The 20,382-nt window shown below is 46.3% G+C and overlaps 1 protein-coding gene across 4 annotated transcripts in view; it reads right to left on the bottom strand.

Moving 5' to 3' along the window:
• NSD1 (nuclear receptor binding SET domain protein 1) overlaps positions 1-20,382 on the bottom strand; it is a 128,877-nt gene that overhangs the window by 28,461 nt on the left and 80,034 nt on the right. For all 4 annotated transcript variants that reach the window (XR_012242874.1, XM_073620484.1, XM_073620483.1 and 1 more), the window contains exons 20-22: positions 19,269-19,538; positions 18,992-19,108; positions 9,633-9,774 (exon numbers count right to left, since the gene is read on the bottom strand). Coding sequence is in view for 3 of the 4 variants with exons in the window: in XM_073620484.1 (XP_073476585.1) it covers positions 9,633-9,774; positions 18,992-19,108; positions 19,269-19,538 (529 nt within the window). In the remaining variant the exon portion in view is untranslated. The remainder of the gene's footprint in view (positions 1-9,632; positions 9,775-18,991; positions 19,109-19,268; positions 19,539-20,382) is intronic.

Raw genomic sequence — 20,382 nt, 5'->3', positions numbered from 1 at the left:
CGTAGTTTTAGGTTATAATCTGATCTTTAGATACCAGTATAACTTATACCTACCACGAACAAGGTGATCAAGAATTCCCCAAGACCATGTTTTGTTTTTAAACCTGTCATGGAATGTATATCTATACACTATTGGAATGTCTATGCACGATTCCTCTCTCATCCCTCAAAGAGGAGATCTATACATACTCCGAAAAGCGTTGGGTTGAGGACATCCATTGGCACCATATTTCTGTATATGTACATTTCTAGTGTATTTCCTCTATTCCATGCTTTTCTACTTGTGATAAGTTTTAATCATGTTTTTCAATAAATTGTTCTAATTTTATGGAATATATACGGTTTTAGTGCCTTAAAAGTCCCACCCCAGGGGATCATTCTGTTCCTATAATGACCCAGGACTTTATTAAGGACCAGGTTTCTTCCTTCTGCCTGGACCAATACTTTGGCTGTGTTGACTATATCTCTGCCTGCTGCCTCTGACTGACTAAGGACAGCAGTTCTGCCTGGACGATTCCTTTTTCTGCTGCTGACCACATCTCTGCCTGCTACCTGGACCAATGCCTTGGCTGTGCTGACAGTATCTCTACCTGTACTAACTATGGAAAGTATTCCTGCCTGGACAATTAAAGCAGGGTGGAATATCGGACCCTGGGACAGAAGGTCCAGCCGCACTGGCAGCCGCCAGGGAACGTCCGCCACCATACGTACTACGTCGACATACCAACGACGCAGAGGCCAGTCTGGAATGACTAGAATTACCGGAATCCCCTTGGCCTCTATCCTGCGCAGAAAGGAGTTTGAGAGGAGGGAAGGCATAAATTAGTTGATAATGCCCCCATGGAGCCACCAGTGCGTCTGACGTGTCCGCCCAGAGATCCCGTGTCCTGGCCACAAATCTCTGCACCTTGTGATTGAGACGAGAGGCCAGAAGATCCACGTCCAGCGTGCCCCACCACAGGCAAATGAGACTAAACACTTCCGGATGCAGCGACCACTCCCCCTGGTCCAGCAACTGACAGCTGAGGTAATCTGCTTGTCAGTTTTCTACGCCTGGAATGTAAACGGCTGACAGGGCCGGCACGTGACGCTCTGCCCACTGCAGAATGTGAGAGACCTCCAGCGCCACTGCTGAGCTTCTCGCCCCTCCCACGATGATTGACGTAAGCCACCGCTGTGGCATTGTCCAACTGGATCCTGACCAGGCGACCTTGCAGCCGATGCGACCACGTGGAGAGGCACAGCCTGATCGCCCGCAGCTCCAGAATGTTGATCGACAGGCGAGATTCCTCCGGTGTCCAGCGGCCCTGAGCTGAATGGAGGCCCAAAATTCCTCCCCAGCCAGTCAGGCTGGCATCTGTCGTGATCACCATCCAATGGAGAGGGAGAAACGACTTCCTGAACAAAAGTGTCAGGGACCTTAGCCACCAAAGAAGTGAAGCCCTGGCTGGATGGCTCACCCGGATCCGACAATACAGGGATGTTGAAGATTTGTCCCATTTGGACAAGATCTCCTTCTGCAAGACCCGAGTGTGAAATTGAGCATACAGAACTGTCTCGAAAGTGGCTACCATGAGGCCCAGAACTTGCATGCAAAACTGCAGCGATGACCACTTGCGGCACATCAGTAACCACACCATGGCGTGAAGAGTCTGCAGCTTGCTCGATGGAAGAAAGACCCTCGCCCTTGAAGAGTCCAAAATCAACCCCAAGTACTCCAGCCGTTGGGTCGGAAGCAAAACCCACTTCCGGAGATTCAACACCCAGCCGAACTCTTGTAAGGTCTGCATGGTGATCGCCACATCCTCTCTCAGGCTGAAGTTGCACTCAGAAGGAGATCGTCCAGGTGACCCACAATTGCGATCCCTCGCTGTCTCAGCAACACCAGAACCGGAGCCAGCACCTTGGTGAAGACCCTTGGCGCCGACGCCAAGCCAAAAGGTAAGGGACACAAATTGATAGTGCGCGTCCCCGACCGCAAAACCCAGGAACCTCTGGTGCCTGAAGCATATGGGGACATGCAAGTATGCGTCCTTGATATCCAAGGAGGCCAGAAAATCCCTCTGATGAAGCAGCCACCACGGAACTAACAGATTTCATCCTGAACCTCCGTACCTTCACAAAACAATTGAGGGCCTTGAGATCCAGGAACGGACGGACCCCTTCTTTCTTCAGAACTACAAACAGATTGGAGTAGAATCCCCGAAACCTTTCCGAAGCTGGTACAGGAACTATCACTCCCCGCACCAGCAAGTCCTGTACCGCTCCAAACAAGGCCTCCCAATGAGGACGGGAGAAGATGAAGATTGGAGGGAAAAAATCTGTCCGGCAGACAAGAAAGAAACTCTTGTATCCTGACAAAACCAGTTCGCAGACCCACTGGTCGGAAAGAAGCGAATTCCACCGATCTGCAAACTCCCGAAGGTGACCACCCCACCTGTAAGTCAGGCGGGGGTGAACCTTCACGCGGCAGCAGACTTTTCTGCAGGCTTGTTTGGCTTACGATGCCAAGAACGTCTGTGTCCATCTGCGGGAACCTTGTTGGACTGAGAATGCTTACCCGCTGAACTGGGTGGACGAAAAAGCCGCTTTTGAGTGGAAAAAGAGGGGCCCTGCTTACGATAGGGCTTTTTATCTTTTCTGGACTGTGGGAGAGAAGTACTCTTCTGCCGACCAACACTTGAGCCAAATCAGCCAGCGCAGAACTACGGCCGACACCGAGACCCTTAAAAGCAATGGGGCCGTAACACAGACATACTTAAGCCCTTGCACCAACTGGTCTGCCAGTTCCGCACATACTGGGGAAACTTGCTCATTACCCAACTCACGGTGTAATAACTTAGTCCATTCAGTAAGTGTTTGTGACACCAGAGCCGTGGCTAACACCGGACAGAGCGCTGACCCCACCACCATAAACAACCGCCTCGGCCCTTCTGTCGGCAGGATCCTTGAAAAGAAGGGCACCCCTCCACCGGAATCATGGTCGCCTTATTTAACCTGCACACCGGAAGGTCAATGACCGGAGGTGATGCCCATTTCTTCAAGAAACTCTCCTCAAAGGGGTAACGCACCGCAAACGCCTCGGAACTGAAAAGGAACGTTCCCAATCCTTGTAAATAAACTTATCAAAATAAGCCAGGTAAGGGAACACCTTAGTGGTGCGGACCGGCTTGTGAGACCCAAAAGGGACCGACACCTCCGCCAATGCCCAGCTGTATCCTCCATTTTTAAATTATCGCGCACCGCCGTGATAAGTGCCCCAACTAGTGCCTTCTCCTGCGCCGTAATGGACGCGGAAGATTCTTCCTCACTGTCCAAAAGTTCAGGGCCCGCATCATCTGAACCGTCCAAACAGGGGCAGCCTGCTGCAGCGGGGCCCGAGCCTGGTTCAGAGTCCTTCCCAGAAGATGGAGGGGGAAGGGGGCGTTTTTTACCCACCTTACGCCTGCACGCCACTTCCACCCTGGAAATTAATGATTCCAGGACAGCCGACAGAGCGTCCAGGGGCACTGGAGACCCAGAGGAACCAGCTGCCATCACAGGGGAGTCTGGGGGACAGGCACCAGCTTCAGATGCCATGTCTGCCACACGCTCGCCTGTTACTACCCAGGACCTCAAGGCTGGAGAAGACGAAGGACTCACCACCCTGAACAAGGCCGTGCTGTGTCCGTCCTGCTGCAGAAGTGCCAAGCCACGAGGTGATCCGTGTGTCTCTCGCAACTTCCTGGCTTCAATTGTTGAATCCAGCGCTAGAGGCCCAACAGAATATCTCCCACGCGGCTATAGGAAAATGGCCGCCAGCTGCCTCAGACAACCTGAAACCATCAGGGAAACGGCCGCGGCTCAAAGAAAAATGGCCGTGGTTCCCATTCCCACGCCAATGGTGGCCCTGCACGTGGACAGAATGCTAGCTACCCCCCCTTTACCAGGACGCCCAGAGCCCACCAGGAGGAGACCCCACTTAGGCCAGGTAGTCAGCAAACGGCAGCACCCGCGAAGGAAAGAAGGGGGGGGGGGGAGAGGGAGAGCATGGTTCCCCAAAGCGACCCACCCGGGGAGTACCCAGCTGCTCCGCCGCGCCAGGACCGGTGGAGCCCATACTTACCCCTCCTGCAGGGATGGCTGGACACACTCCACAGACAGATCCATCTCCCGCCTGGATGGAGTGGCTATCATCCAGGGCGACACTGTGATCCAGACAGCAGTAGCCCGGTCATGTGTCCCTGCGAGACTAACCTCGCCGGCCGCCCTGGTTCAAAATGGAGCCTGTCGCGGCCAACCAAGCACGGAGCTAAGGTCTGTGCACGCTCAATGGCCAGGCTGGGGAGACTACCAGCATCTATATTTTCCAGCCTGTCACCCAGCCCGGCTGTTGATTGCAGATCACAGGAAAAAAGGAAAATAAAAGAAATAAACAAAATCCAGAGAACCACAGGTCCAAGCAGGGAGCCAGGTCCTTCTCCTGGACTAGGCAGAAAAAAACTGAGCTGCCGGGAGCAGAGCAGGGGGTTACTGCCAGTAAGGACCGCCCCTAGGCGGTGCTGTGCTTGTTGTTTTTTTATGTTCTGCCTAGTCCTACTCCTGAAGGTGGCAATATATACCCTGAGGTCAAGATTATAAGTGCTGTGTCAGTCAATGAACGAAAGAGAAATGTGATCGGTAGTCAGAAAATGATACGTGTAATTTATGCTCCTAGAACGCCTGGAGGTGCTACTTGAATGTTGGGCCTCTGTATATGACCAGGCTGTGTAAAAGTCTCACACATGTGGTATCTCTATACTCAGGAGGAGTAGCAGAATGTATTTTGGGGTGTCATTTTTGCTGTGTACATGCTATGTGTTAGAAAGATCACATAAATTGAGAACTTTGTGTAAAAAATACGTTTTTATTTTCTTTGCACGTTTTCAGAAAACTTGTGGGGAAAAAATAAACTGTTCAAAAGACTCATAATGCCTCATAGAATATATGTTTGGGTGTTTGCTTTCCAAAATGGGGTCATTTTGTGGGCGTTTCCATTGTCGTAGTGCTCCAGGGCCTTCAAAAGTGAGATAGATCGTCATGAAATTATGTGTGTAATTTATGCTCCTAGAATGCCTGGAGGTGCTACTTGGATGTTGGGCCTCTGTATGTGGCCAGGCTGTGTAAAAGTCTCACATGTGGTATCACCATATTAAAGGAGTAGCAGAATGTATTTTGGGGTGTAATTGCAAGTATAGATATGCTGTGTGCGAGAAATAACTTGTTAATATGACAAGTTTGTGTTAAAAAAAACAAAAACAAAACAAAAAAAAAAAAAACAAACAATTGTGGGAAAAAAATGACAACTTGAAAAAAAAAAAACCTCACCATGCCTCTTACTAAATAAATACCTTGGACTGACCTCTTTCCAAAAAGGGGTCATTTAGGGGGAATTTGTACTTTTCTGGCTTGTTTCTCAAGAAATGAGAGGCTGTCAGCACATCAGATGTGATCAATTTTCAATGATTGGCACCATAGCTTGTAGACTAACTTTCACACAGACTAATACACTACTTTGAGCTATTTTTACTAAACATATGTAGCAGTATAAATTACTTATTTGCAATTTTACAATAGAAACTAAAAAATAAAAAAAGAAAGTGTTTGTTTTTCAATTTTTTTTTTTATTTTTTTTTACTATCACAAAAAATAAAAAACCCAGCGGTGATTAAATACCACCAAAATAAAGCTCTAATTGTGTGAAAAAAATTATAAAAAAATTTGCTTGGGTACAGGGTAGCATGACTGAGTAAACTGACATTCAAAGTGTGAGAGCACTGAAAGCTGAAAAATGGTCTGGGCAGGAAGGGGTATAAGTGCCCTGTATTGAAGTGGTTGAAGAAACAGCTTCAGCAGATACAGCAAGATTCAGTGGTGACGCCGGATGCTTTATGTACTCGATGTTTATTTTACTCCTCTTATATGTAAGTAAATTACTTTTCTTATAAAATACAGTTTTTGGGATGTTGAACAATGAAGCACTGCTTCTCTTCATATGAAAGTTAGAATTAACCCGTGGCTGCAGGTGTAAAGCCCTGCTTTAGTTGTCTGAAGGTGGTCTGAGAAGCACCTGAGGGGATTGTATACGGCTGCCGGGTTTAGTTTAATATGTCTGAGATAGGACTTAATGATACTCACTTTTATTTTCAATTCTGTTATATTGAATTACTTATTAATCATGTATTTGATTAATAAAATATGTAAAGCACTATATGCGCACTTTAAGAGACAGTGCACCACGCCATTTTGTTTACAGGGGTTGCGTTGATGCGGATACACTGCTTCTGTGTAGCCATTAGAGGTCAGTAAAGTTTCATTAAAGAATTGGAAGATAAAATAAAGAAAAATAAAAATCAATGAAATTGATTTCACCGGGAAGGAGAAGAGGTCCATCACCTACAGAAACTAGCAAAAAAACGAGGACTCATGATGGTGGAGTAGAGTTATAGGGGAGGTGCCTCAGAGAGCATGTCCTCAAAACCTTGCCAGTGTCCAATCACGCAAAGGTACAAGCCTATAGCATATGAATAAGTTGCCCGTGTTCCGTATTGTACGATTAGGATACAACTTTCATCTCGGTCCTCTGTACTATCCTCCAAAATATCCTAAAGGAAGGAAGATTCTGCTTCTGAATCCTTAACCTCGTCAGGGGGAATAGAGGACATGTAGTATTTCTAGCCTCTGGAAACAGAATACTTTAGAAGTGAACAGAGTTCTCCAAATAATGAAGAGAAACATGATTTTTAGACAGAACGTAGGCGCATGTCTGAGAAGGAACTAGATTCAAATAAGGGGAGTCATAACAGGACAATGCTCCAGGACAATGGAAACAGTCATCACCCTGAACAGTGGTTTGAGTTTTCTGTAGGCCATCTGCAGAACACATGCGATACGAGCTCCTTTTGTCTCAACTCCCCTGTGCCTGTAATCTGCCATTGCTAAGTAAAAGGGGTACACAGTGGGATACTCATTAAATGGAAGTCAGAATGGGTGAAGTTTTACGTGTCCAGATAAAGGAGCTGCTATAACCCAGGTGCTGACCATGTTCTTGTGACTGTTTCTGTATAAGAGGCTAGCAGGAGTAAAGCCATGTGCTGTATTCCTTTACAGCAGAAAAGGAGGGCAGGAATGCACCATCTGAAAAGTGTGACGCAGTCACCTCATCCTTCTGAGACAGACTAAACAGTAGGAGAAAAAAAAAGTCATCTTTAAATTGCTAATGTCAAGAAACAGAGGCACAATGGCAGAGGTTACCACAATAAAGTGAACACCACCCAAAACCTCTGCCCAAATCAATGCATAAATGTGCTAAATACTGCAGATAGTGCTATTAAAAGCCAGGAACAGTTGTCAACATACAGGAAAATCCAGTTTAACTTTATGCACGACGCTTGGCCTACTAGAGGTCAGCGGCGGTTGGTGGTAAACAGTGCACCCACAGCTGCCCCCCGGTCGGTGCGCTTACCTCATCTATGGTGGGCAATCACGGGCGGCTTCCCCTGCGGGCATCATGGCAGCTTCTCCTTCCCCTGCTCAATGGCTTCGGTCTCCTCCCTTCTCCTCGTCAGCCAATCGGGAAATGGGTCTCAGACCTACTTCCCGATTGGCGGAGAGGAGATTCACTTTGAGAACAGTGAATATTTATTTGCTGTTCTCACACCTGGGTGGACTCTGAGTCCACCCTATTTTGAAGCATATTAGAGCCTCTGGCCCCCTGCATTGGAATCCATGTGCCTGGCGTCCTGAAAGGGGCCGGGCTCATCATGGATTTGGGGGGGGTGATCGTGTACCCTTAATGAACGGGCTGCCCCTGCTAGAGGTGCAGGCTTCACTCATCACAGCTGGCATACCCTCGAAGGGGTCTTCAGTTCTGGGAACCATACAAATGGATCATGGCCCTGGACCCATATAGCACCCTGCTGCTAACTACACATTGCAATAAGTGTCAAAGTAAGCACCTAACAAAGTCCAAACCAAACACTACATGCTGTCTCCACAGTTTGGTCCAGGTCCAGTCCCTAAGGTACACACTGACTGTAACTGCTAGATAGCATGAGGGTAGTAAAGAGTCGGATCTTGAGAAAAGCTTCAGAGAAAAGTTTAAAAGTTTAAAAAAGAAAAATACTTTTGCTAGAGAACAGGCCATCACCTAAGGACATTAGCAAAAAAAAAAAAAAAAAACCTACGTCTTCCAGTGCGGGCAGGGTTAAATTGCTAGGGGCTGCCCTAGCAAGTGTTTAGCTAGTGTCCAAACACCTGAAGGTAGCCTACATATAAACCCATGGTCTATAAATACAAGACCCGTGTCCTGTACTGTAAGATTAACATTAGAGCATTTACAGTTTTATCTGCATTTTATAGCATATTACTCTGTTTTCATTTTCTCACTATTCCCAAACGTATGCAAAAGGATTCAACGAAAACTATGCCCCCCTATCTGTTTTTGTTTTTTTTTTTTTATTCTAAAAGAAGACGAAGGTAGAAGAGCATTCCTTGGGAAAAGGTTACACAAAGAGAAACATATGAGGAAACCCTGCTTTCCCATAACACAGTTAGGCTCCATTCACACCAATGCATTTTTTCATGCTTTTTGCAGAAACGCATGACTTTTTTTAACGTGAGTTCCTATGGAATATGTTCACATCAATGCGTTTTTTGGAAAGGGTCATGGTTCAATAGATTTCAATGGAGAAGCTTCAGAAAAGCATGTAATGCGTTTTTACCACAATTTGCGTTTTTAAATCTGGCCAACAACAAATTTGAAAATTTTATAGAGAGTTACTCATGTAAATTTAAAGGGGGTTGATATAAATTATATATAGTTATAATAGTCCCCCAATCCATATGGATGTTTTGCTTTAAAGCTGATGTTTAATCTGCTTATATATTTTTGCCTTCTCTGCCCACCTCCCTTTTCCTTATAAACATGCCATTGAATTTTTTAAATAAAACCTTTCCATGTTCACTATATTAAACTTATATTAAACCCAGTGAAGCCACCGCTGAGGCTCTGCTTCTCTGTACAACACATATCATGGCTGAAAGGAGGGGCCCGCAGCGTATTGTACATAGCTTTCTAAAAACAAGCACCTTGAGTACTCCTCTTAAGAGACTTTAGTCCGGATGCAAGCAGTGGGATAGCTCCTGGGAGGAAATCTTCAAGTATCAAAATGCCTCGTGGGGTGGATGTCAGTCTGGAGAAGGGGCACTCCAAGGTAGGCTGCATTTGCATACAGCTTGCCTTAGGTAATGTCCATGTAATACTCAGCCTCTGATTTCAATCCAATGAAAGAAAGCAAGGGAGAATGTGGGGTTATGTGTTCCTCCCTTCCGAACTCATCTATATTACTGAGACAATCTGGTTATTGGAGCACAACAACATGTGCTGGGTCACCTTATGAAATCACTTGTAAAATTAACTTTTTCCTATACTCCCAAAGTGAAGGTTTACACCCATCTATGGTTGATCACATGTAAAGAAGACTCGATTGCCATTAAGGAGGATAAGCTTTTGTCCTTAGTGAGGAATATCACAAAGTATTAAGGATCACTGAAAAAAATGTAGTATTAAGATCTCAACTGAGAAAACTGATATGTAAAATTCTGTTTTCTTACCAGCTTTAATGTCACACAAGGCAAAAAGTCCAACTCGAGTGTCACCATTAACAGTCCATTTTTGAGTCTCGCAGTTTGGCTGGCAGCAGTGGTTCATGAAGCGTGCAAAATTACCCTTTGGCCCAGCATCAATAATCCGGTCCTAGAACAAGGTGTACACACAGTAAGCATGCAGACATAGATCGTATTTTCTTTAATACATTTTCTCCTTTTAAAAGTTTACTTTTCAAGTTGTCCTGGCTGTGCTGACAGACTCCCTGGTTCTATGTCTGCCCACTGTGCCCCTTGACTCATGCAGTCCCAGATGAATCCCCTGTATGTGTATGCTCCTGCCCTATATTACAACTTGTGCAGCTGCTGCAAATTTAGCACACACAGGCAGCACAAGAGGGACACAGACACCAGTGACCAATAGGGTGATAATTCCTTATGAAAGAAAATCTGAGAGGGCCTGCAGAGAGAGTGTGCCAGAAGTCTGACAATGTCAGAATACCACATCTCCCTGAGATGATTGCATGAGAATCACCAGAATACCACCCATCTTGATCCTGTGGAGCAGGAGAGGTAACATTATAAAAGGAGGAAACGCTTTGATTCAGGTTGAAATGATCCTACAGAGTTACCAGAGCATCCACTGAGAAGGCTAGGGGAACCCTGGACCTGGAGAGAACCTGCTCAGTTTGTGGTTAAATCTAGAAATCAGGAGGTTCACATAAGGAATCCCTCCCCTATGATAAAGGTCTTGAAACACCTTAGGGTGAAGTGACCATTAATGGGATAACTGAATCACTCTGAGCTCTTGGATGTTGATCAGAAGACAAATTTCCTCCAAGTCCATTGCATTAAGACACAGAGTATCCAGGATTCCTCCCCATCCTGACAGGCAGGCATTCATTGCAAGGATGTTTCTAACTGATTAGGGGAAGGATTTCCCCCAAATCCAGTGTTGGATTCATAATCTCCCAGACTAGGAAAGTCTGGTTTCGTGGGTCGGACATTTGCATTGGTCCAGAGCCTGAGCCGGCTTGTCCCACGCTGCCACAGAATGTTGAGTTGCAATGGTCTGCAGGGAAATTATGCATGTGGAACTACTTTAAAAAGAAGCCATCAAACCTGAGCACTCAAAGAAAAGTGGTGGGTTGATTGATTCCTGGGCTGTAGAGTCTGAATGGTGGAGAATAGAGCTGGATTTTGCCACGAGCAAGCAAAACCTCAGGCAAGCTGTATATAGAACCAGAGACTCCAAGTAATGAGATGGCTCCTGTACTGACTTGTGAAGATCTAAGACTCACCCAAACCTATGAAGGGTCTGCATGTTTGGACTGTCTGTTGGACATTGGCTAATAGAGGCCATGTCAGCTGATGCCTCAGGACCTTGTCCAGATATCCCACTATAGGGGCTCCCCGAGAGCGAAGGAGAGCAGAAACATGGGCTAGCAAATTTGTGAAAACCCAGAAGGCGGGGGGCAGATAAAATAGAAAGGGTAACAAACTGGTAATGTGTCTCCACAGCAAAGTGCAGATATTGCTGATGGCCCAGAAACATAGGGACATGCAAGAAAACATTACTGATATCCACAGAGGGCAGAAGAACTCCCCAGATAGAAGCAATGACTGACCTGTCAGATTCCATGCTGAACTTTTTACCCAGAGGAAGGTTTTGAGCATCTTCCGATCCAGTATGGGGCAGATGCCCCCTTTAGCCTTGGGGATGGTCAACAGGTTTGATTAGAAACCTTTGAACATTTCCGTTTCTGTGGCAATGACCCCATGAGAGAGGAGCGGTGCTGAAGCAGCCTAGAGGCCCCCCAATCTCTGCAGAAATGCTAGCAAGTTTGACAACACATTGTGGGGTGGAGGCAGAGACCAAAATTTCAGCTTGTAGCCTGTAGATGTAAAGTTCTGGACCCCAAATGTCTGATATTTCCTGGGCCCAGATGGCTGAAAAGGCCAACAGGCATCCTCTGCTAGAGGGGCTCCCCTTCATTGTGAGGATGACTTGCTTTCAGATTAGGGGGTCCAGGACGTATGACTGAACTGAATTCCAGGCTTTGCCTTAGAGGCAGGAGAGAAAAGACAGGGGCTTTTTCTAGTCTCAGAAGTAGAGGGTTTTTACCAGACAGAGGTTAGGCTTTCTTTTTGTGGGGCAAAAGGGTACTCTTCTCTAGAGACCTCCTTGATAAAGTGGTCTAGGGATAAATTAAAGAGACATTCCCCATCAAAGGGCATATGCAAGAGGCATTTCTTGCACTGATGCCCTGCAGACCAACATTTAAGTCAAAAAGGCCCTCCGCACCGTGTACTGAAAGGTGGTAAATTATGGATGTGACATAAAATAGGATTTTTATAACAGCTTACCTATAAAATCCTTTTCTTTTGATGTACATCACGGGACACAGAGCCTCAGTAATTACCGATGGGTTATATAGGGTCTATCACTAGGTGACTGGACACTGGCACACCCTAAACAGGCAGTTCAAACCCCTATATAATCCCTCCCCCTACAGGGATACCTCAGTTTTGTAGCAAAGCAATATAAGTGTATTAGAAGAGGGGCGGGACCTCTGTGTCCCATGATGTACATCAAAAGGATTTTACAGGTAAGCTGTTATAAAAATCCTATTTTCTTTCTCGCACATCACGGGACACAGAGCCTCAGTAATTACTGATGGGACGTCCCAGAGCAATGCTATCTGAGGGGAGGGGACCATACAACATTGGGTGTAATCAGACTTGAGGACCTCGTACCGCTGCCTGCAGCACACTACGCCCAAAGGCGATATCCTCATGCCTTCTCACATCCACCTGATAAAATTTGGTGAATGTATGGACTGAAGACTAGGTTGCGGCCTTGCAGATTTGAGCCATAGAGGCCTGGTGATGCACCGCCCAAGAAGCACTAATAGCCCTTGTAGAGTGTGCCTTGATTTGAAAAGGTGGAATTCTCTGTTTCAAACCGTAAGCTTGAATAATCACTTGTCAAATCCATTTTGAAATAGTAGACCTAGACGCTGCCTGTCCTCTATTGGGACCTTCTGGCAGTATGAACAAAACATCCGTTTTGCGAATTTGAGCAGTTGCTTCCACATAAGCCTTGACCGCTCTTACTACATCCAAAGAATGTAGCGACCTTTCTTCCGTAAAACAGGGATCTGGAAAAAAGGAAGGCAGAACAATATCTTGGTTTAGATGAAAACCTGAAACCACTTTCGGTAGAAAACTAGGATGAGGGCGCAATACCACTCTATCCTTGTGTATGACTAAATAAGGCTCTTTACAGGAAAGAGCTGCCAATTCTGATACTCTTCTAGCAGAAGAAATGGCTACCAGAAAAATTAATTTTCTTGTCAACAAGACCAAGGGAATTTGATGTATTGGTTCAAAAGGCTGTTTCTGTAAAACTGACAGAACCAAATTCAAGTCCCAGGGGTTTAGGGGCACCTTAACCGGAGGATTAAGACACGTCACCCCCTGCATAAAGTTTCGGACCAAAGAATGTGAAGCAAGTGGCCGTTGAAATAATACTGATAAGGCCGAGACCTGGCCCTTGATGGTGCTCAAGGCCAGCTTCATTTCTAATCCCATTTGTAGAAAGTCAAGCATTCTACCTATTATATATTTTCTGGGATGCCAACCCCTGGATTCACACCAGGATACATAAGCTTTCCAGACTATGATAAATCACTCTGGAAGCTGGCTTCCTTGCATTGATTAAGGTAGAAACCACAGGACCTGAAAGCCCACGACTCTTCAGAACGTGGGTTTCAATAGCCAAACAGTCAAATTTAGCATTTGTAAGGCAGGATGGAACACTGGACCTTGAGATAACAGGTCTGGACGTGACGGTAGGGTCCACGGGGAACCTACTGTCATCCTTACTATTTCTGCATACCAAGCCCTCCTGGGCCAAGCTGGGGCCACCAGAAGTACTGACTTCTTTTCCCGCCTGATCCTGCGAAGGAGCCAATGCATAAATCAGTGAGAACCGATGCCACGGAATCACCAACGCATCTGTCCCGCATGCAAGAGGATCCTTTGTACCTGCCACAAACTTGTCAATCTTTTTGTTGAATCTGGATGCAAAGAGATCTACATCTGGGACCCCCCATCTTTGGCATATGGCCCAAAAGACGTCGGGGTGAAGAGACCATTCCCCTGGGAATAACCGCTGGCGACTCAAATAGTCCGCCTGCCAGTTCTCTATCCCTGGAATGAAAACTGCCGATATGCATTGCACATGCTTTTCTGCCCAGACTAAAATCTGGTTCACTTCTCTCTGGAGCTGCCTGACTCCTGGTTCCTCCTTGATGATTGATATAAGTCACTGCTGTGGCATTGTCGGACTGGATCCTGACAGGGCAACCCTGTAGCCTAAGAGTCCAGGCCTTTAGGGCTAGATATGCCGCACGGATATCCAGAATGTTGATGGGTAAAGTCCTCTCGGTTTTGGACCATTCCCCTTGGACCGCAGACTGTTCCAGAACTGCTCCCCAACCCGAAAGACTGGCATCCGTTGTTACCACCGTCCAGGTAACCGGTAGAAAGGATTTCCCTTTCTGCAGGCTTTCGTGTATTAACCACCAACTGAGGCTCTGACGCACTGCACGAGACAGATGCATTGGAAAATCTAATGCCTGAACCTTCTTGTTCCAGGCCGACAGGATACTGTGTTGCAGTAGTCTTGAATGAAACTGAGCATAGGGAACTGCTTCGAATGAAGCTACCATCTTTCCCAGCAGCCTCATACAAAGGCGGACAGAAGGACCCTTTTTGGTCCTGACTACCAGAATCAGCTCTCTTAAGGCAGTGATCTTTGCCTGAGGTAAAAATACCTTCTCTTGGCTTGTATCTATGACCAGGCCCAAATACTCCAGTCTTCTTACTGGTTTTAAGAAAGACTTTTCTAGGTTGAAAATCCAACCTAGGTGTTCTAGGTAGTTGACTGTGGTCATCAAGTTTCCGCTCAAACAGGCTACCGACCGGTCTATCAAGAGCAGGTCGTCTAGGTATGCTATGACAGTTATACCTTGAGCCCTTAATCTGGCCAGAGGAGGAGCCAAGATCTTTGTAAACACTCGAGGTGCAGTGGCTAGCCCGAAAGGCAGAGCCACAAACTGAAAATGGCGCCCTTCTATTTCGAAGCGCAAGTACTTTTGATGAGCAGGAAAAATGGGTATGAATCTCTGATGTCTATTGATGCCAGAAATTCTCCTCCCTGTAGGATGGAGACTACTGACTGAATTGATTCCATGCGAAAGGATCGAATCCTTAGGAATCGATTCAGATCCTTTAGATCCAGAATGGGTCTGACATCCCCGTTTGGTTTTTGTACCGTAAAGAGGTTGGAATAAAATCCCAATCCTTGATCTTTCGTGGGAACCACCATGATGACTTTTTGCGACAATAGTCGCTCTAACGCTAGAAGGAGCGACTGCTTTTTCTCTGGATCTCTGGGGACACTTGATCTGAGGAAACGAGGAGAGGGGAATTACCGAGTTACCATGGAGATTACCCATCTGTCCTGAAAATCCTCCTGCCAGAGCTTTGAGAACAGTAGCAGTCTTCCCCCCACCCAAGCGAGCGGGGGCGCTCCTTCATAAAGAGGCTTTAGCGTCTTGTTTAGTAGGCTTCTTCCCCCAGGACTTCTTTTGTCTCTGGCGTTGACTCTGAAATTTATTTCTGGACCCTGACGGAAGAGGCCGTCGCGACTGCCTGGAGGCTGATGCTCCTGGCACTGGGGAAAGAGCCCGTTTGAAAGAGGGACGCTTACTCCTTTTCTTAACAGGTAAGAGTGCTTTTCCCACTAGAGATCTTTTGGATATAATTGTCCAAATCCTCGCCAAACAGCCTTGCACCATGAAATGGAAATCCAGCCAGAAGTTTCTTACATGGTGCTTCGGGCGACCAATTTTTCAACCATAAGATTCTACGCATATGCATCAACCCAAGTGAAAGACGAGAGGTTTGGATGATAGAATCTCTGATGGCGTCAACAGCAAAACATAAGGCCGCTGGAAGGTTAGCCAACCCCTGGGCCTGCTGTTCAGGTAGAACTTTAAGGACCTGCTTAACATGGTCTCTTAGGTATTGACAGACTTCAAACGCTGCCACTGCAGGTTGAGCTACTGAACCTGCTAAGGAGAAAATATCCTTCAACAGGGATTCCATTTTTTATCAACAGGATCCCTGAGCATGTGAGCATTGTCTACAGGACAAGTCAGACTTTTATTTACGGAGGAAATGGCGGCATCAACAGCCGGTATCCCCCACATCTTTATAAACTTTTCTTCCATAGGATAAAGAATTGAAAACCTTTATCTGGGTGATCCCACTCAGAATAAATGAGCTTTTCTAGCAGATTATGAACAGGAAAAGCATGTGTTGTTTGAGGAGGCTTCAGTGACCCCAAAGAAGAAGAGGTTTCTTTAACTGACTCAGATACGGGTAACTTAAATGTGGAGCGGACCAATCCAGCAAGGATCTGTACTAAGACCTTCTCATCCGGAGAAGCTGAAGAGGGCCCTTCTCCACTTGATTTCTCAGAGGAGGAATCATCAGTCCCATCCCGATCCTCTGAAAGGGATTCTTCTCCTTTTTCCCCAGAGTTCCTCTGCCTGAGGGTCCTGGGTAACAGAGGAAGACCGAATGCGTTTTCTTCCACTGAGTGAAGATGCGATTAAGGCCATTAATCTTTTCTCTAGTCCATTAATGGTTTGAGGAAAAAACCTCCTGCGTAATGTATACAGGGGCTGAAGTGCCAGAAGCAGATGCAGCCCCTGACTCCAACGGCTCTCCCTGGCCAGCCATCCCATGTCCTTCGGGGGGGAAGGTGCTGCAGAAGGGGGGTACTCAGAGCCTGAGGGAGATCCCCTAGAGCCTCTGGTTTTTGGGGTATTTGTACCTCTTCTACACATAGTGCAAAGCAACAAGGTGGAGGTATCACACAAATGAAACACTGACTGCTGAGCGATGTAGTCCAGCAACTTGCTGCTGCTACCAATGCCCAGTCAAGTGTTTCTTAGTAAATGCTGCCTAGGAGAATGCCTGTGTCCCACCTTGCATGCGACCGTCAGCTCTGTGTCCCTCCATAGGCTGTGTGCACCTGAAAAGTGTGCTTCTTATAGCCTGTGCAGCCGGCGATGTGGGCGTCCGTTTTTTCCTCAAAAAACGTGCGCTTTCCCATGCGAGCCGACCCTCGGGGACAAGCATGGAGGGGAGGCTGGGGCGGAGGAGAAAGGAGAAAGGCCGGCAGGTGATGGGGTCTGCCACATGGTAATGGCGGCGGTGGTGATAGTGCGGTATACTACCCCCTCACAGACCACTGCGGCCCCCCCTAATCTTGGGGGGAATATCCCTACAGGAAGAGCCCCCAATCCCATCCGACCTGGAGCTCGGCTGGAGGAGCTGTGCAGCGTGAACACTGAGACAGACAATCAAGCATGTGAAGGTATGTGCTCTTGGCAGCCCCCGGTGGCCACAATAGGCATAGCATACATTTACTTAAAGGAGAAACCTACTAGAATTAAAAAATTCTGTGGGATCTCCCTTACCTTATCCAGCTGCAGGGTCCTGTTATACAGACCCAATCTTCACCTCTCACGGTGGGCTCCGTTTGGAAAACCTTCAGAGACTGGGGCCCCCTATGGATAGGGGGATCCGCAGTTCTGGGCCTGTAAAGCACCCGGCCAAGAATAAGGCTAGAAAATCCAAATTCTGAAATGCGGGGTCCAGCTCTCTAAAAAGAGAAGCGTTACAGGTAAAACCTCGTTTCTTCAGACACGAGGCCCGGGTACCATTCAATTCGGCCTAAAAAGGACACTTTGAAATGGATCCAGTTCGCCTGTCTTGCCCCTGAATAGGATATAGGATATTCCCTTTGGAGCCAAGCACAGGACATCTTTACACGTCCAACACCTAAGACACTGGTGAAAAAACTGAGGTATTCCTGTAGGGGGAGGGATTATATAGGGGGTTGAACTTCCTGTTTAGGGTGTGCCAGTGTCCAGTCACCTAGTGATACCCTATATAACCCATCAGTAATTACTGAGGCTCTGTGTCCCGTGATGTACGAGAAAGAAAATGTCTGCTAGCCTATAAACACAGTACAGCAGGGCCACAAGCATAAGTTCCAGTTGTTGGAGGACAGAAGGATTTATTAGGATAGATCCAGGATCCAGAGAAATATCATTGGGACCAGACAGCTAAGGTCTGGCAGATTGACATGGCAGCTTCCAGCCAATGTACAGGGTCTTTAATTACCAGATTCCCTCCATAGGACAGTCAGTCTTGTTAATGCAGGAAATGTCGGAGTCCGCTACAGGGATAGCCCACTTTTTAAGGGCCCTTTTTCTAAGAGTACTCTTGCAACTTCTGTTTTTTGAGTGCGCTAACATGGTTAGAATTTTTTACATAATTACACTACGCAGTCTTCACAGATTTGTTGGCCAGTGACCATTCTCTTAAATTCAGCAGCATAACACTAATGTTCCTGAGTTAAAGTGGTTGTTAACCCACAGGGTTAAATTTACACTATCCTCTCGGTTTATTCATGTAAACTGACTGTGCTTAATAAAAATAATGCAGCTATATAGCTTTTTACAGAGTGCAGATTGGCGCTCAAGTGACCAGCCAGCTCTCTCCTCTCTCGGCCTGACAGCTGGAGTGGGCGCGCAAGGATCCCCCGCTAACGTCAGTCAGGAGGGGAGGAGGAGAGAGCCAACGGGTCACGTGAGCACCGATCAGCGCTCTGTAAACTGGTATATAGCTGCATTATTTTTATTAAGCACAGTCACAGTTTACATGAATAAACCGAGAGAATAGTGTCAATTTAACCCTAATTTAAGCAAGAGGAGGGGAGGGGGCGGGCACAGACGCGGAGCTGACAGGCGGGGGGGTATTGGGAGCACAGAGGAGAGACAGGAGACACAGCGGATGACGGAAGCACGCAAATTGACCATGGTGTGAGGGCTCAGCAGCCGTGATGAACCGTGGTCAGTAGAAACTGGGGAGGGTAGAAGTTGTCAGGATCAGCCAGGTATTTCAGGTGTTACAGGGGGTCAAATGACACAGCACAAGCACTGTGCTGTATAATATGCTTTAAAAGAACAGGATCTTTTTTTATTTTGGGTTAAATGCTTTAACTCATCCTGTGTCCCTTTTTGTATGATTAAGAATTTACATTTTTGGGTTTAGAAACACTTTAATAAATCTACCCCAACCTTCTGACCTAGATGAGGTTCTTGTTGACAATGCAGTTCTACAGAACAATGTATTACAGTGGAATGTTGCAAAAGCCAGTCATTTAAACTAGGAAAAGAAAATGAAGAAAGATGGACAGCCTTCCAAGTTGCAAACATTACCTTGTCTAGGGTTAGCATGTAGAAATTTGATATATCATGCTCCTGAGCATAGCGGATGCGAGCTCGACATTCCTCTTCATCAATCATTTCTCCCACATATTCATTAACAAATTCACCCTAAAAAAGAAACTAGCATAAAAAAAGTGGAATTTGTGCGACTGATCACTGTACTAAAATATGAAAGGGTGTCACCAGACTGCACCCTCCTATAAAAAAACAGAAGAATCTTCATTCTAGAATCATCAAACACCACCAGCCACAACGAAAAAAAGCTCACCTTTTTAACATCAGTTTTGCAGCGTAATCCCCAGCCCCGGCTTAGAGTTCGGAAGATCTCCACATCTGGGTACTGGCGTTTGGAGAAAGCCTGATTCTGGCAGCGCTCACCAGCTTGGCAAACTGAAGGATGGCATTCGTATAGCAGCATGCGGTTAATGCATTCAGAGTCCTGGCCACACGGGTGATCATCTGCTGCCTTGCAGTTACAACGAGGGATTTCTGACAGATCAGCTGTAAGGATCTGAACCTTCCCAACTGGCCTATTTACCTGCCAACAAGAGTAAATCACGTTATATTGATACTGGTAAAAGATTTCAAATTAAAATGTACATCTGGGGAAAAAAAACCCATCAGATATGCAGTACATCTCCAATTAATGTACATGCCCCCCATTATATCCCTACAACTAGAGAAAAATACCTGTTATCTGTGAGACATGCTTCTAAATCCTGTTGGGGGATGACAACACACAGCATGTGGACAGAGTGGTGCTAGCACTTCCAGTTGTCCATTGCAACTACCACACTTCTCAAATCCCTCACTTTTCCATGTCTACAACATAGACTCTAAATATTTTGTAGTCCAAGATAAGAATTAGACTTGTTGAGAACACAGGACAGCTCTGAACATTCAACATAATCAACAGGTACTTGAAATGTTTTAAATGATATATTGAACAGACCAAAAAGCAGTACAAAACAGAAGCTTATTGTTAGGTTTGGATACATAAACATATTCAACATGTGTTACAGTTACAAAAATATTGTTTTCGTAGTTTGTAATCGTACCGAACTAAGGGCAGCTCCCCCCCGCTTAGTTAGCAGAAAGACAAACGCATTCTTATTGATCGTACTGGACCAACAAACAGGTAGTGTCCATCTTCCTATTAGTAGGTTTAATTTATTCACCACTTAAATACAGGGCACACTCACCCCCTTCCTGCCCAGGCCAATTTTCAGCTTTCAGCGGTGTCGCAATTTGAATGACAATTGCGCGGTCATGCAACACTGTTCCAGGAGGATGTCCATGGACGTCCTCCCGGAACAACAGAGCCACGCTGTATTCGTCTTTCGGCTATGACACGGTAATGTAAAGCTCCAATAAGAAAGAAT

Source organism: Aquarana catesbeiana, linkage group LG03 (assembly GCF_042186555.1).
Source record: "Aquarana catesbeiana isolate 2022-GZ linkage group LG03, ASM4218655v1, whole genome shotgun sequence".
Taxonomy (NCBI): domain Eukaryota; kingdom Metazoa; phylum Chordata; class Amphibia; order Anura; family Ranidae; genus Aquarana; species Aquarana catesbeiana.
The sequence above is the reverse complement of the archived record's forward strand: the minus strand, read 5'-3'. Positions and strand labels throughout refer to the sequence as shown.